We start from the raw sequence: 14,867 nt of genomic DNA, 5'->3' as shown, positions 1-14,867 counted from the left end.
AGTTTCAATTAGTTTTGGTCACATCTACAAGTTTATCCATCAGGCTTCATGGAGTAAAACTGCGTAAATCGGAGCGAACGGATGAGGTATTTGCTTGCAGTTGGCAGTAAGTGTACATCCGTGGTATATCCCACATCCGGTAAGTCCTAGATTGTGATTGGTAAAAAAGTCACATGTTGGGCTAGCATTGGTTGTGTTGAAAAAAATAGACAGGAAGTGTAGGAAGTGTGTCAAATTGTCAATTTTAGGCGCTAGAAATAAAAAAACAATATCAAACGAAGTTTTTATTGCTTCAAGTTATGAGTATTTAATAAAATCTTATGGTTAATTCTTAAAATATCACAGTGCAGGTTTTAAATATATGTACTATACTTATATGAACTATAGAGTCTGTTCGGAAAGAGTCGTAAAATGTATGGGATCCAACACATTTCACCAATCTTCGCTTTCGGAACAGACTCTATACATCATTTTTATTAGTTTAACCTTAACTAAGGCTTCCCGGAGACAGTCTTAACAATTCATAATCTTAAAAAAAACTTGTATGCAATCTGACAGTTCAAATCTGTTAGTGTCTTGTCAGTGTCAGTTTGAACTGTCAGATTGCATACAAGTTTTTTTTAAGATTATGAATTTTTAAGACTGTCTGTGGGAAGCCTAACATGAAATACTTACATAGAGCATGTTAAGCAACTTCCGTCAATAGAAAAAAGCGGCAAATTTAAAAATGTAGGTGCGAATGTTTATCGTCCCATAGACAATTTGAATTTCGCGCCCTTTTCTAATGACGAACTTGTTTGACCGTCTATAATTATGAGATTTAGGAGTAAAATTTAACTTAATATTATTCTTGTATTTGATGTAAAAAGCTTCAAAGAGAATGAACAAAAAAAATGAGTATATTAATTAACATAATTTTCAGTACAGATGGTGTTTTTTTACGCACTAGTGCGAGAAGTGGTTCATTATATGCCAGGCAGGCAATTATGGTCGCGCGATAAGTGATAAAATAGCAGGCCGTCCCTATCGCTACACGTGCGAAAAGGTAACTCGTGTCGATTCAAAACACTCCCTTCGGTCGTGTTTTAATTTATCGCCACTCGTTTCGAACTTCCTTATTTTTTACGCACTTGTGTCGTAATGTACTATTTCTAACAATCTGCACATGTAATATTACTCAAATTATACTTTAATATGCTATCCATTTCCATTGAAAAGAATACGTTTATAATTACATTTACAGTGATTCCTATAATCTTAAATAATAAACTGGTGTCATTCAGAGCATTGGCCTTCCGCAGGTGATGTTCGCGGTTTATATTGAAAATAAGGCTGAGAACCACCGCCACGATAGCAGACACAACCTAAAAAAAAACGAAAAAAACACAAAATAAAAAAAAAGTGCAGGAAAAAATTGTGATAAAAGAAACTCGTGATAAAAATGTAAAAATATAAACCGACCAATCATTGAAGAAAAATAAACAAAGGGATGTAACGTAACACAAAATAAATATATCGATACTCTGTCAATTTTATTTGACCCATTTCTACCCTTACGACTAAACTGTCTACAACGTATATTGATAAGTGGCACTTTGCATCACTGCTACGCTTTCATGTTCAAGAACTTATCAACAATGCTCGTTGTCCTATTTCCATAGAAATCTTGCGTGGAGAGCGCGGGGTCGAGGCCGAACGTCATTTTAATAACATCACAGAAGACTGCGCATGTCATGAGCCCCACCGAACCGTGGTACAGCCAATCAGCGATTTTCTTCTCTTTATGGCTTCCCTCATTGTCCATGAATGATATGATTATTGCCAAAACTCCCGCGCTCGCCTGAATAGAGTAAAACTTTAAGTGAAAAATCAAGAAATATTATAAACGAAGGTTAAGTTTTACGAAGTACTCTTAATTAACCTTAAATAGTTTGTCGGTAATTTTCAAGACATTGTGCCATTTCCTTTCCGTAAATATTCGCTATTAATATAATTAAGGCGTTCTAAAATCAAAGGGCTGTTGGAGTACTCTAAACCGAACGCCGAAATGACGATATTGAACACGGATATGACGAATATGAAAATGACTATGATGTCATTGAGGATCACCGCCGAAGGTTGGTCGTCGTCGTCATTCAGGTCCAAGCCGCCGATGGCAACAAAGAGCAAACCAACCAGCAGCTAAAACAAATATTTACCTAGTTTAACTTATATTTAAATTGAAAAATAAGCCAATTCTACGCTCCTTAATCTCTGCATCTATACACAGATTATGATTGGTTGATTTACGTTGTTGATGACTTTATCACTAATTAGGAATGAACACTGACCTTTTAGTTACTGTACTAATTGTAATTATTGGTTAAATTACACAAACTATTAAAGTATTCAATGTGCTGCTGTTGGGAGTGGATGTTATTAATACTTGTTATAAATATTGCCTGATTTATCTTTAGCAAGAGCCAGTCGGTCAGTGTTAGCAAGAGTCAGGGAAACAGAGTTTTCCTCCAAAATCTAATATATTATAAGAGAATAGTTTTTCCGATATTCTATTTTTTCTGATAGAAATCATGTCTGTCAGTATGACGTAGGTACTCGATCTACACGTTTAGTCTTGTGCTACACGACTTCGCTTGTGACTTGACTATTAATGACTTCGCCTGACAGCTTAGTTAATCGCATAATCTATTTCCAAGTATCTTGCAAGCGAAGAGTCAAAGGCAGACACGAGCACATTGAGGACGGTAACCACAAAGGCAGACGCTGTGGTGGCGTAGTTGACGCGATGCGCTGAGACGCGGTGCCGAGGCTCGTGGAAACGACAGTCACGGAGCAGGTTTAGAGAAAGCAGCACCAGCCCCATTGCTACCTATACGTAGTTTAAAATCAACAATAGCGGTGGAAGAATATTCATTAGACCTACACGCATATTAGTTTTTGTCTTGTACAGTCACCTACGCTACGGCTAGTTTATAGATAACTATACAATAACATTTTCTTTGAAGTACATTATGTAGCGCGCATATTACGGCTTACATACTCCTGATATGCCTAGTACCTGAGATGCGTTGTTGAAGTTGAAGAGGAAACGATTATGTTACACCACACCTGATAATCTGTATTCCAGACCTTTAGACAAAGGTCAAATCTATACAAAATCCTACGCGTAAATGCTTACCTGCAGCACAATGGAGACAGAGATAAGAACGACCAGCAACGTGTAGAACTCATGCTTTGGGCCAACTTGGAGCACGTACTTCAGCTGCGACGCATTGGAAGTCAGCAGAGCGATGTCCAGCATGCCCTGGGCCACGGTCTTCTTCGTGGCATAGCGGTTAGCGTCGAGGCCTTTTACCTGAATAAAGTAGTTTCTTTGTTAACACGGGATACAAATGTTACAAAACACCTGCCTATACGTACCTAAAGCGTGGCACCTAGCTTTTTTCGGGCATAGGACCTTGATAGCTAAGGCGATGGTTTGTTTTATATTGTTTGATAATGAAAACCTTAACACCTTTCATTGCTCTCTATTTGTGTAGGTACATCAGCATCAGCAGTTTATTTTTAATTGACTAATTATGATACGCCAAGGGCGAAGATATAGATATAGTAGTGAGATTACCTATATAATAGAGCTACATCGCGTTTTATATTACCTATCTAACTGACAGAGATTTTGGATTAAATATAGTCTGTTTAAATTCACTCCTTCCCAAACCTTTCAGCAGTTAATAATTGATGCAGGCCATAATTATTAAATTATTGTATAACTTACAATGTTTCAATAGTAATTGTAATAGGAAAACAAAAGAAACCTTAAATTACTTGTGCACTGAGAACTCCAGTAGATGCATCCTGTTCCTTTCTTATCATTTCGTCTATATCCACATCCACGCCGCGTTCGCTCGGAGCATCGGTATTATCCTTACTTTCCATTTTTTAAATTTAAAAACACAATTTCGATTAAAACTATTCACGGATACGTTCCGACGGCAACTAAAGATCTGATTGAAGCATTGTTTTTCGCCGAGCGAAGGAAATTCGTTATTTCCTTTAGCATGAGCCTTCGAACACGGAGTGAAACCGAATTTTAAATAATTACTTACTAGCGTATTATTGAGCGTACGCGTAGGTACGATGAATCAGCGAGAGCAATGGATTTTGTAATCTTCCAACCTAATTGAATGTAAGTACATGGAAGGATCCCGCGAGATATTCTGCTGTGCAATTGTGCACAATGTGTACATCGCACATAACTTATTTATTACAAACACACAATTCAATAAAATTTACATATATGAAATATATCATAAAGCTAACCTCATGATATAAAGTAGAGAACTTATTGTAGTTTTTTTTATTGCAATAGTGGTCAAATTGGCCAAACAAATACAATTAAAGTTCTTCTATCAAATTGCAGCAGGTATTTAAATGATTAGATATTTTTTGCGGTTGCATCCTGCATAGAAGGCAATTAAAATGTATGTTAAGTACGAGTATATAATATTTAAGTAGGAGAGGACTAAATGTAACCTAGCCAACCAATTTTAAAAAGTGGAAATAAGTCGGAGTTAAAATGGATACCTACTCCTCATTATTGCCAAAATACATTAAGTACTGTGACAATACATATTTCATACCGCGCCGCGACAGATTTTCATTATGCAATGTAGAGAGTTAGAGACTAAGTACGTTTTTTTTAAAGCACCTATTCTAAAGTGGAATGAACTAGACCTGTTTCATCTGCTACCATTAATGCTCATGTTGACTGTACTTGTTTTTGTTTGTTCACCGTTTAAAGAACTACCTAGGAACACATAAATAATGTACCTATACAGTCTTCTGTCCATCACGAATTAAGAGCTATGGAATATATTTTTGTGCAACTTTTGTACACCGATATTTTTACACTTGACTGTATAGTCACAGTTTTCATATTAGGAATTGGAACAACGAATAATATTGTCACAAAATAAATAAGTATTATTAAACGACTCTACATATTTACGCATTAAGTGCGCATTTCCATACATTTTAGCAACTTTTGTGCAATATTTTTGATGGCGACTGTACTGTGGTTTCAAGTCCAATCGAAAGTTTCAAGTCATATAGAGTGCCATCAAAGTCACCACATACCTATTCTTTCGAATATTAAAAATAAAGAAAGTATTCGCTTTTCTCGAAATAGTCAAACTTACCCCATTTCTCAGTCCGGCGGGCAAAATTGAAGCCATTTTAAAATTTATCTAAAGTTCTTTCAACTTTGAATCATTTGAAAATAGAAAACTAGAACGTTGGTCTTATTTTTAATACTTAGAGCCCTGGAACTGCTGAAAAGAGCCGATGCTTGAGGGGGTGTAAAATCGATTCGGTATCCAGACAACGGGGACAAACATTATTCTTCTGCGATATAGTTGGTCTGATTTACGAGGGCGATAGCTATTGGTAAATGTCAGTGTCAGGGTGGTGTCAGGTGACACGACGAGTTCAAGTATTAAAACACTTTGAATCTAACGTGTATTACCATAAAGTAATAATATCAGTGATATAACTGAATTTTATAAGATTGGATAAAGCATTTGATTCGCAAAGAGATAGCGATTTACATAAGATTATAGTGACATCGATAGCATATGTCGATATATTTCATTTTGTCAATCCCTATTTTGTTTTTAGAAAAAGTTGTTTATCTGCATATAAATGATCACGTGACGACTGACGAAAAAATACTTCAAGTCCTTCAAGACAAAAGTTCTAAGGCTTAAGACTTTGGTTTGACTTTAATAGGCTTTGGGTTCTTTTGTTGTTTACACCAAACTGCAGCTACTTAAAACAGATATTAAATCATATATAATTCATTTAATAGTAGTGATTTACTAGATGAATTTGATATTAAAGCTACAATGTAAAGCCATAAAACTTCTTTAAGTACATCGAACTTTTGAAAAGTCGCGCGAAGTTCTCATATATTTGTCTATTTTATTTAACTTTATAACAAAAGAGTTAAGTTTACTAACACACGTGTACAAAAAATGTACTTAATAATCTTTAATTCTGTACGAATAACATAACATAATAAACAAGGAAAATAACAATAAAAAATATTTCAAAACCTTGCTAAAATGAAACGTAGACAACAGCGCGTCCATCATCGTCTCGTCAGTGTGATCTGTCAAAAAATGTTTCCATTCCTTCCCGTGTTGTTTGGAAAAATATAAATCAAAACTACTATGTTTTCGGCCCTAAACATGCATAATTTTATCTTCGTTGTGTAGCTCAGTGTTTTGCTTTTTATGTGTTCGTGTTTTGTGTCTGAAATAATGGAGGAAACCAGTTAAATCACGAAGTGGAATTCGCCACCATTAACATTGTTTTAGCGGGACGAGCCCATATATTATTCTAGATGCTGCCTTCTATGCCAATTTTGTTCACGAGAGACAGCCAGGATGCTTTTGGTAATAAAATTGTGCCGAGTACTAGTTCTTTCATTCAGAATTTTGCTCCTAAAATTGGTTTAAACCCAGAGGTGAGTCAGTAAGGCGTTCATGTTGGCTATTGCGTATTCATGGTATTATTCGTATATTTTGCATTATCATTTTAAAAATACATTTATTTGACTAACAACTGAACACTTTATTAGAGTATAAACAGAACATACAGATATATTGACTGCTGGATTGTATTATATTTTAGCTTTACATTATTTTGTAATTCACGAAGTTGACAAACACTAATGAATGAAGACGACATCACAAGTCTGTTCTCATTTCAGTCTAATTTAAGTGTTTAACTTTTTTCTTTTGCTTTTTTTTCAGCCTCCTCCTCAAAAAACTGAACAAACTCCTCAATTGCCTGTTCAGAGTGAGATTAAAAACAAAAATGATAACCAGGGTAAAAATAAAGAGCCAGTTAAGGCTCTTGAGTCAACAGAGGCCAATGCATTAGATGCAGGTAAATATTCTATTACTGTGTTCATAATTTAGCTTTATTTCTGTGAAAATGTATGGAGGAAGAAATGTGTCATTTAAGTAGGTCACAAGAGTTGGCAACAGACATTATTTTTATAAGTAAACAAAACTTGGTAACATAATGTGTGTGTGATGTACACTTGTTTTTTGCTCCAATTTGAATTTATGTAAGTGAGAGAATGCCATTATTTTAATAGCAATTTGACATTAATAATTATATTGCCACACTTTGCCTTTGAAAATGTTATGTTGAAATTTATTTAACTCCAAACATTTATTTGTAAAATAATGCATTCAATGCCATTGCCATGCCAATTTTTTTAACTTTATAATAAATTTTTCGCATTTTTCTTTGTTTCAGCATTAGTTAGATCTTATTACACAAAAGTACAATCAAGATTTTCTTCAAACCAGTCGGTGCCTACCAATAAGTTTGTACAGTTTCAAAGTCTATTGAAAACTTTCGACCCTGCCAAGGAGACTCCCGTAGAGTTATATAAGAAGATAGAGGAGTTATTTGGTGTAGAGCATAAGGATTTTGTAGAGGACTTTCTATTGTTTCTGGAGCCAGGACAGGCAGTGCAAGTTGGAAGGTTCTCCGACCATGTTATGTTGACCAAGATGACAAATTTTATAGAGTTGTTACAAGTAAGTATTACTTCACTAATATCATTAGAGTGAAGCATGAATTAACTCATATTTAAGCTAAGCATGATTTGTCCTTACTTATAATGTTGTCTATCCTCGTAAGGCCCAATGTACATTACAATGTACATAGTTGATGCAATCTAATTTGAATCTTCCGTGAACCAAATATTAAATAAAGTAGAATTTCCATTGTTACATTGCTTTTTGAAACAAACGAAATTCTCACCAATTTACTAATAGAACAAGGTTCAAATTCAAAATGGGAAAACTAACTATGGTGGGCCTTACGAGGCTATGTGTTGTGTATGATGGTCATATTTTACTGTATGTTGGTATTGTAGGTGCAAAATTTTAAAGATGGTTTTGAACATGTTTTTTTAATAATACATTGTTGTCAAACATGCATACTGCCCACCTGACATCAGCCACCTCACTCCTTGCAGCAGACATCATAGCCTATGGATGCTTGTTCAATGTTACATGAATTATAACTAGATTAGATAAATTACTATTTATTTTTATTACCAGATTCTGACATTTATGACTCATTTTTTTATGGACTGACCCAGTTGCTTTTTGCCCAATGTTACAGCTCATTCTGTATTATGGAAAATAAACAGCCATTCATAGTAATATTAAACTACAATATGATAGTAATCCTTGTATGAGTGTTGTGTAAGGCAACTAAGGAAAACTGATGGCGGCAGATATGCACATGAGCAAGGCTTGCCCGTATCCTTTACAAGGTACTTGCTTACGAGATCTGTGCACACCGTCACCACAAAAAAAACTGTTTCACTCGGATGTTTGTCCATCAGTTTTGTGTCAAATAGCAGCCATTATTTGTTTATTAAACTTTGTATAGTTATGACTTATGATTGGATCCTTACTCGATTTATTCAACATTGTAAGGCCTCTATAAGGTAATTTATTAAACTTTGTATAGTTATGACTTATGATTGGATACTAACTCGATTTATTTAACATTGTAAGGCCTCTATAAGGTAATCTAACTAAGAAAATCAGTATCTACAGGGCTCATATTTTAAAAAAATGGGATGGTGTATGTGTGGTTAATGAAAACCAGCCACAAATGAAGGTAGCCAGCACATAGCATTGATTCTATATTACTTTAATCATTAATTATCATTATACATATGTAGATTGGTCATAAGCATTTTTTTCCTTGTTTATTTATAGAAATGCATGATACAAGGACGAAATGTAGGAAATTTGCAACTCACATTGAATGTGTTTAATTTATACTTTATACTCTATTGTTCTAAATGCCCTACTTTCCAGACTTGTATAAATCATATCATATGATTCTTCTTAATATAATTCTATACATGGAGATGAGAATTGAATAATAATTTTTATAATTGATTTACAATCATAACCCTCCTTTTGCGTTGCCGTAGTCGGGTAATAACTTTTTCCCCTCACTAGCTCGGAAACACGTGTTTTGTCCTTTAATACCAGCGGGTAAAAACGCATTTTATCCACTAGTGGGTAAAGTGATTTGACCTTGAATAAAGTCAAATTAACTGCTCTATAATTGATAAAAGTAGGTGAATCTAGTAATAAAGATGATTTACCACCTGTGGAACTATTGGAAGCAGTGATAAACGCATTTTTTGCGTTGTAGTTTCCTCGCTATAGTGAGGGGAAAAGTTTTGTGTTACACTCGGGTGCAAATGTATTTTACTTCTCGTGTGTTAAAAAACTCGCAAGTTCAGGATTCTATTCTCGAACCACTCGCTTCGCTCGTGGTTCAACTATAGAATCCTTTCACTTGCTCGTTTTTCAATTCCACACTCGGCGTTAAAATACAACTTTGCCCCCTTGTATAACAAATAACTATAAAAACAGCATCGTTTTAGTTAGCGTAGCAAGATTCATTTTAAAATACAGATACCTAGATTAAAACTATCTGTATTTTAAAGCTTTCTCAATTTTTTTTATCAAATTAATAGGTAACATGAATAATTAAAATGTTTTTATGTTTCTCCCAGAATGAGTCACTATAACTGTAAAATTTTTGCATAACTGGATTTGACCAGTCTTAAATATTCAAATTAATATTTGGGGTTTTCTGGTTAATCTGTACTATTGTCATATCAACTACATTTAACATTTTAATTCTTATTGTAGAGAAGCGTTTTAGTTTTACGTATGATGGCAAGTATTTTGCCGCAATCGATTAAAGGGCTAACAGATGACACAGTTTTAGGTGTTATATTTCATTGCTTCTTTTAATTAATTTTGCACAAAGCTTTATGTATGTTGTTACACAATGCAATGTTTATTTGAATGCAGAGCGAACTATATTCTACTAACAAAATAAATAATACATGTGCTCCATTGATGTGCCGTTTTCAAGCAAAAGGTCCACATTATAAGATTTATAAGTTTGTATTTTTAAGCATAAAGACGCTCGGAAGTCTGATAGGTTATTCCTATAACGATTCGAGCAAATTTCGTCCTTACGGTAAGTGACAATGTACCTTTTACTTGAAAACGTCCTATTTGGTAAGAATGGTGGCAACTTCATCTAGCTAGTATCCTTTATTATACTAATGAAAGTTAATGTTTGTGTACGATAGATAACTCTATCTGCGGACGTCCTGTTTATTTGCGTATCATGTGATGTTGAATAAAAGTTTTCTATTTCTAGTACAGTCGTGATCATAAATATGTGTATTTTTTCACCTTATCGCAACGAGTTAAGGTGAAGAAATGTACACATATTTATGAACTCGACTGTACACACAAAGAGTCGGGTCGCATAGTATGCGCTTCGTTTTTGTTGCTCCTGTGCAATGTTCTCAGGCTGTAACGTCGCTAGTTACAAACTGTAAAGACGCATTTTTTAAAATTAGACTTGACGATAGTTCTGGCTTAGCGCGTAGTGTAGTGCTTGCTAAGCCGCGGTCCCGGGTTCGAATCCCGGTAAGGCCATTTATTTGCGTGATGAGCATAGATATTTGTTCCTGAGTCATGGATGTTTTCTATGTATGCATGGATGTCTTATTTATATAGGATAAGTAATAGGGATGACGACTACATAAAAAAATGGCATTCTGTTTAGTCTGTCAGTTACAGTTAGATCGTCCAAAAATACTGAACACATATTTTTCGCTTTTCTAATTAATGAAAAAATACAAAGATATAGAGCATCAAAGTTCCCCGGAGTGGGGGTTTGTGACGTCACTTCTAAGTAAAAATTGTACCTAGGCGTGACGTCACGCGAAACTTCATCGCACTGTACCGTCGTCATTTTTCGCTTACGAGAAAAAAGAAAAAATACGTGTCTAAAATTCTTTGATAATCTAACTGACGGACTAATTAGTTTTTTTTAGTCGTCTCGCCTATTGTATAGTAATATGTACATAATTATTATATTGTTGTCTGAGTACCCACCACACAAGCCTTCTTGAGCTTAAGGTACCGTGGGACTCAGTCAATCTGTGTAAGAATGTCTATAATATTTATTTATTTCTTGCTTAGTGGGTTATCGTCACCAGTCAGTAGACAAGTGATTCATGCCCAATATCAAAACGGTCGAAGACAATCCTAACAATTACATAGTGTTCAGATTCAGATAGAGAAGAGTTCAGAAGAGTCATAATAGAAGGTATTGGATCCCATAAATGTTACAATATCTCAAAAACTCTACCTCTACCTTGTTTTGGCCTCTTTTAGTGTCACACTGCTAGGCAAAAACCTGCCCTCGTTTTTTCCACTAAAACTTGTCGGCGTTTTCCCACCATTTTGGGTAGAATGCATCCAGGTCATCTCGCCATCTCCTTTTTGGCCTGTCCGAACCCCGGCCTGCACCATTTATTGGTGTCGCGGGTCCCAGTGTGAGATAACAAGATTATTTCTTGGACCCCTTGATTCACATGCACAGTCAAGTGTAAAAATATGGGTGTACACATCTTACTCAAATTATGTCCTGTAGCATCTTAGTCCGGTGTAATAAGAGCGTAGTACCGTATTTATGAGACGATTATTACGATACGTATTTTTGCACTTGACTGCACACTATAAACATGTTTTTTTTCTTTCCAGACGTCGTTATCCCGCAAACCCACGGTGCTTCGCAAAGTCCTCCGCGCCATAACGAACGCTCTCGCAGGCGGCGCCGGCGCAAATTTGAAGAGCCGTGTGATGCCGCACTTGCGCGCGCATCCGAAGCTCGCCGCCATGTTTAAATCGCTGTTCCTTGACGAACGGCCGCCTGATAGGTAGGTTTTGTAAATTTAAATGGACTTACTCATGTCCACAACCTAGCCGAGGCGAAGATGGGGATACGATGGAGCAAGCTTCGCCCAGAAGGCGCCTGTTCACCCTAGATTTGAATATTGTCTAGACTTTTCTCTTTTATATTTAAAGACAAAAATATCTAACACTCTATATTTCTAGAGCCACAGATAAGCGTGTCAGATGCGGCCTTCTTTTCGTAAGATGTTATTGCTGGAGACTAAGGGCGGTTGCATCAAACTGTCTGTCACTGTTAAAGCGTTCGTTAAATTTTATTGTATAAGAAGTTCCATAGACGTCTGCTGCGTGACGATGATGTGTCTGTCAAATGTGGTTGATGCAACTGGCCTAAGTTTCAATCTAATTTGATCATTTTTGTTCCAGTTTATACGAAAGTGGCGTGGACATGTTACACGAGAGCTTTCTCACTGACGACAAGGGTTACGACGTTTGGACGTTTCCCGAAGAGAAGTACAACCGGAGGCAGCCTACAGACAACACGGGACTTGACACTGTGGTAAGTATTTTGAAGGCTCAGTTTCATTGGCGGGGCCGATGGAGCTCCGCTTGCGGGGGGTAGTCGTTTTTATTGGTATTGGAAGCACGCGTGAGGGATGCGAGTTTTAAGGTGCATGTGTGGTTTCCCAAAGAAAAGTACAATCGGGGACCGACAAGGGTCTTGACACTGGCCAGTATCTTCGAGTGAAGTAGAACGTTTTAAATGCTGTGTTTCACTGGCCGGTAAGAGAGATAGGCAATTTTCCATAGGGGAACCCTTTTCATAAGTCAAGTGCCCTCGTGCGCCATTTTTAGTGAAATAGTTTTAGGACCCAGTCAGTTTCACTTGTCCACACCAATAAAATTTGGTACACTGTTGAAAAATAAATAAGTCGTTATTGTTTCCAGTACCTCCACGGTCGGGTGTTCCTCCAACACGGCAGGATGCTGCGCGCGGCCTGCGTCACCTACCCCTACAGCAAAGAACCCTACCGGGTGCGGACGAACCCAACCCCAACCCCAAACCGCAGCCCCAAAAGAAAAAGAAAACCCCCAAGTCACCCACCAAGAACATCAAAGACGTGAACGACAACACCAAAAAAGATGTACTTAAAAGCCCCAAAAAGAATGGAAGGAAAAAAGAACTGAAAAGAGAGAAAAAAGACAAGACTGTTATCACAGAGGCTCCGAAACCAAAACTCGCGAAGATCGAAGTCACGGCGACTGAAATAAAAAAAGAAACTAAAAGTAATTGGACCAGAGAAGAAGATAAGACTATGCTACAAGTATTAAAGGGCGAAGCGGGGTCCGAACAAGTATTTGGAAGGATACAAGAGTCCCTACCCCATAGATCGTATACGGAAATCAAAGAGAGGTTTTGCCATGTCATGAGTTTGCTCCAGGAAATGGCCGTTGGTGAGGTCACGTAGTAACCCGAACTGATTATTGTTAAGTGTATTTATAATTTTTTAATGAATAAATTTATTTTTGACTTTTAGAGCTCACGTTGTTTCTCTTGGCGATCTATCATTCGAAGGAAATTTTACGATTTTGTTGCTCGTACATTGGTACACTGTTATGCTATCGATATTTAATGCCGATCGGTCTGGCCTAGCGAGTAGTACACTAGTGACCGAGCCGATGGACCCAGATATCTGTACTCACAAACAAATATGGAAGTATTCTACGTTTTTAACTATACACATTTACATATTAAATTATACAACACAAGCCTTCTTGGCCTAACCGCTTACTCAATTCGTGTAAGAAAATCCATAATATATTAAGTAAGTATCTACTGATCTATTGGCAAAATGCTTTCACAACATTGATATGATAATCCTCGCTACACATTTTCGCTCTTTTCAGCTTAAGTTTAGTAAAACAAAGAGGTTGATGTTTTTTTCAATCTCGCAAATTCAAACATCGTCATTATTTGACAAGTGTCAAAGTAATAAGTCATTTTAATAACTTATTTTATTTATTTTATCTAATATTTTATAAATGTTTAGATTCGACGAGAACTATTATTATCGAAAATGCTTCTTCGAAAGAGAGCCTCAAGTCCCCACGCAGTCACAAATAAAGAAAAAGATGGGAGAACCTTTGGCGAATGTTTACTTCAAGTCCATGACCCCAAAGCTGAAGGTTCTTGCCGGCTTAGAACCTGTCATGAAGGGCGGTGGAGCCAACTGGTACATGCCTCCGCATGAAATCTTGAAAAGTCGACATGTTCTCAAGCCGATCCGGAAAGAACATCTCTCCCAACTTAGCTACATCGGCATCGACGGCTACGCCGAACGCATGCATGAAGAGCATTTCCAAAATATGGAAAAAGAGAAAAAGCGGGCTTTAGAGAGAAGCGATGCACAGTGGAAAGTGAGAATCAACTTAGCCTGCGAAGACCAATGGTTCGAGGAAGCCAGAGACGCGGAAAAGAAAAACACCGCCATGATTCAACAGGCTTTCCACGAGTTCACTATGCTTTTTTCCTCTTCCATAAACAAAATTGAAACGCTGCTTTTCCAAGCGGCTGAAGCAGAAATCAAAAGAATTAGACATGCTACGTTTGAAAAAATGCAAGCGCATTATGAAGGTCTTCTGAAACAACAAGCGACTATGCTTTACGATAGATACACCAAAAAACTTGAAAAGGAAAAGGCAGAACTGAAAGTTCAGTTTTTGAACAAGGTAAATAAAGCAAATGAAGACACTTGGAAACGCATCCACGATATTAATGTTGAGAAACACGTTGCTATAGAAAAGTTGAGACATCTACTTGAATGTCAGAATTTGGCGTGTCAAGTATATGTCGCGCTCAGGGAGAGAGAGGAGTGCGAGAAAGAGATAGAAACTGCCAAACACAAACACGAGAAAAAGGTCAAACGTCTCGACGATCATATAGAGATGAAAAACGTAAAAATTAAACTGGCTGCTGCTAAAGAAAAAAGGGTACGAGAATTCGACAGGATTTGGCAGAAAAAAGTT

At 36.6% G+C, this 14,867-nt stretch overlaps 2 protein-coding genes across 7 annotated transcripts; one reads left to right on the top strand and one right to left on the bottom strand.

Moving 5' to 3' along the window:
* Positions 1-1,086: 1,086 nt before the first annotated feature.
* Positions 1,087-5,330, bottom strand: LOC125234860 (ninjurin-2). Of its 5 annotated transcripts, none has more exons than XM_048141281.1 (3): positions 3,826-4,042; positions 3,179-3,355; positions 1,087-1,364 (listed from the first exon to the last, which is right to left on the bottom strand). In XM_048141281.1, the coding sequence occupies exons 1-3, from the start codon at positions 3,934-3,936 to the stop codon at positions 1,152-1,154; spliced, it is 501 nt and encodes a 166-aa protein (XP_047997238.1). In that variant the 5' UTR covers positions 3,937-4,042; the 3' UTR covers positions 1,087-1,151. The 5 variants fall into 5 exon arrangements, with proteins under 5 accessions (XP_047997238.1, XP_047997237.1, XP_047997240.1 ...); XM_048141280.1 differs by having other exon boundaries at positions 1,254-1,840; XM_048141283.1 differs by lacking the exons at positions 1,087-1,364; positions 3,826-4,042 and adding exons at positions 1,755-2,181; positions 5,199-5,330.
* An 826-nt stretch (positions 5,331-6,156) lies between these two features.
* Positions 6,157-13,379, top strand: LOC125234684. Of its 2 annotated transcripts, none has more exons than XM_048141028.1 (6): positions 6,157-6,455; positions 6,816-6,951; positions 7,330-7,616; positions 11,691-11,866; positions 12,267-12,399; positions 12,789-13,379. In XM_048141028.1, the coding sequence occupies exons 1-6, from the start codon at positions 6,447-6,449 to the stop codon at positions 12,963-12,965; spliced, it is 918 nt and encodes a 305-aa protein (XP_047996985.1). In that variant the 5' UTR covers positions 6,157-6,446; the 3' UTR covers positions 12,966-13,379. The 2 variants fall into 2 exon arrangements, with proteins under 2 accessions (XP_047996985.1, XP_047996983.1); XM_048141026.1 differs by having other exon boundaries at positions 6,158-6,526.
* The last annotated feature ends 1,488 nt before the right edge of the window (positions 13,380-14,867 follow it).

The sequence above is a fragment of the Leguminivora glycinivorella genome, chromosome 16 (assembly GCF_023078275.1).
Source record: "Leguminivora glycinivorella isolate SPB_JAAS2020 chromosome 16, LegGlyc_1.1, whole genome shotgun sequence".
Lineage (NCBI taxonomy): Eukaryota > Metazoa > Arthropoda > Insecta > Lepidoptera > Tortricidae > Leguminivora > Leguminivora glycinivorella.
Note: the sequence above shows the minus strand (reverse complement) of the source record. Positions and strands in the feature narration are given on the sequence as shown.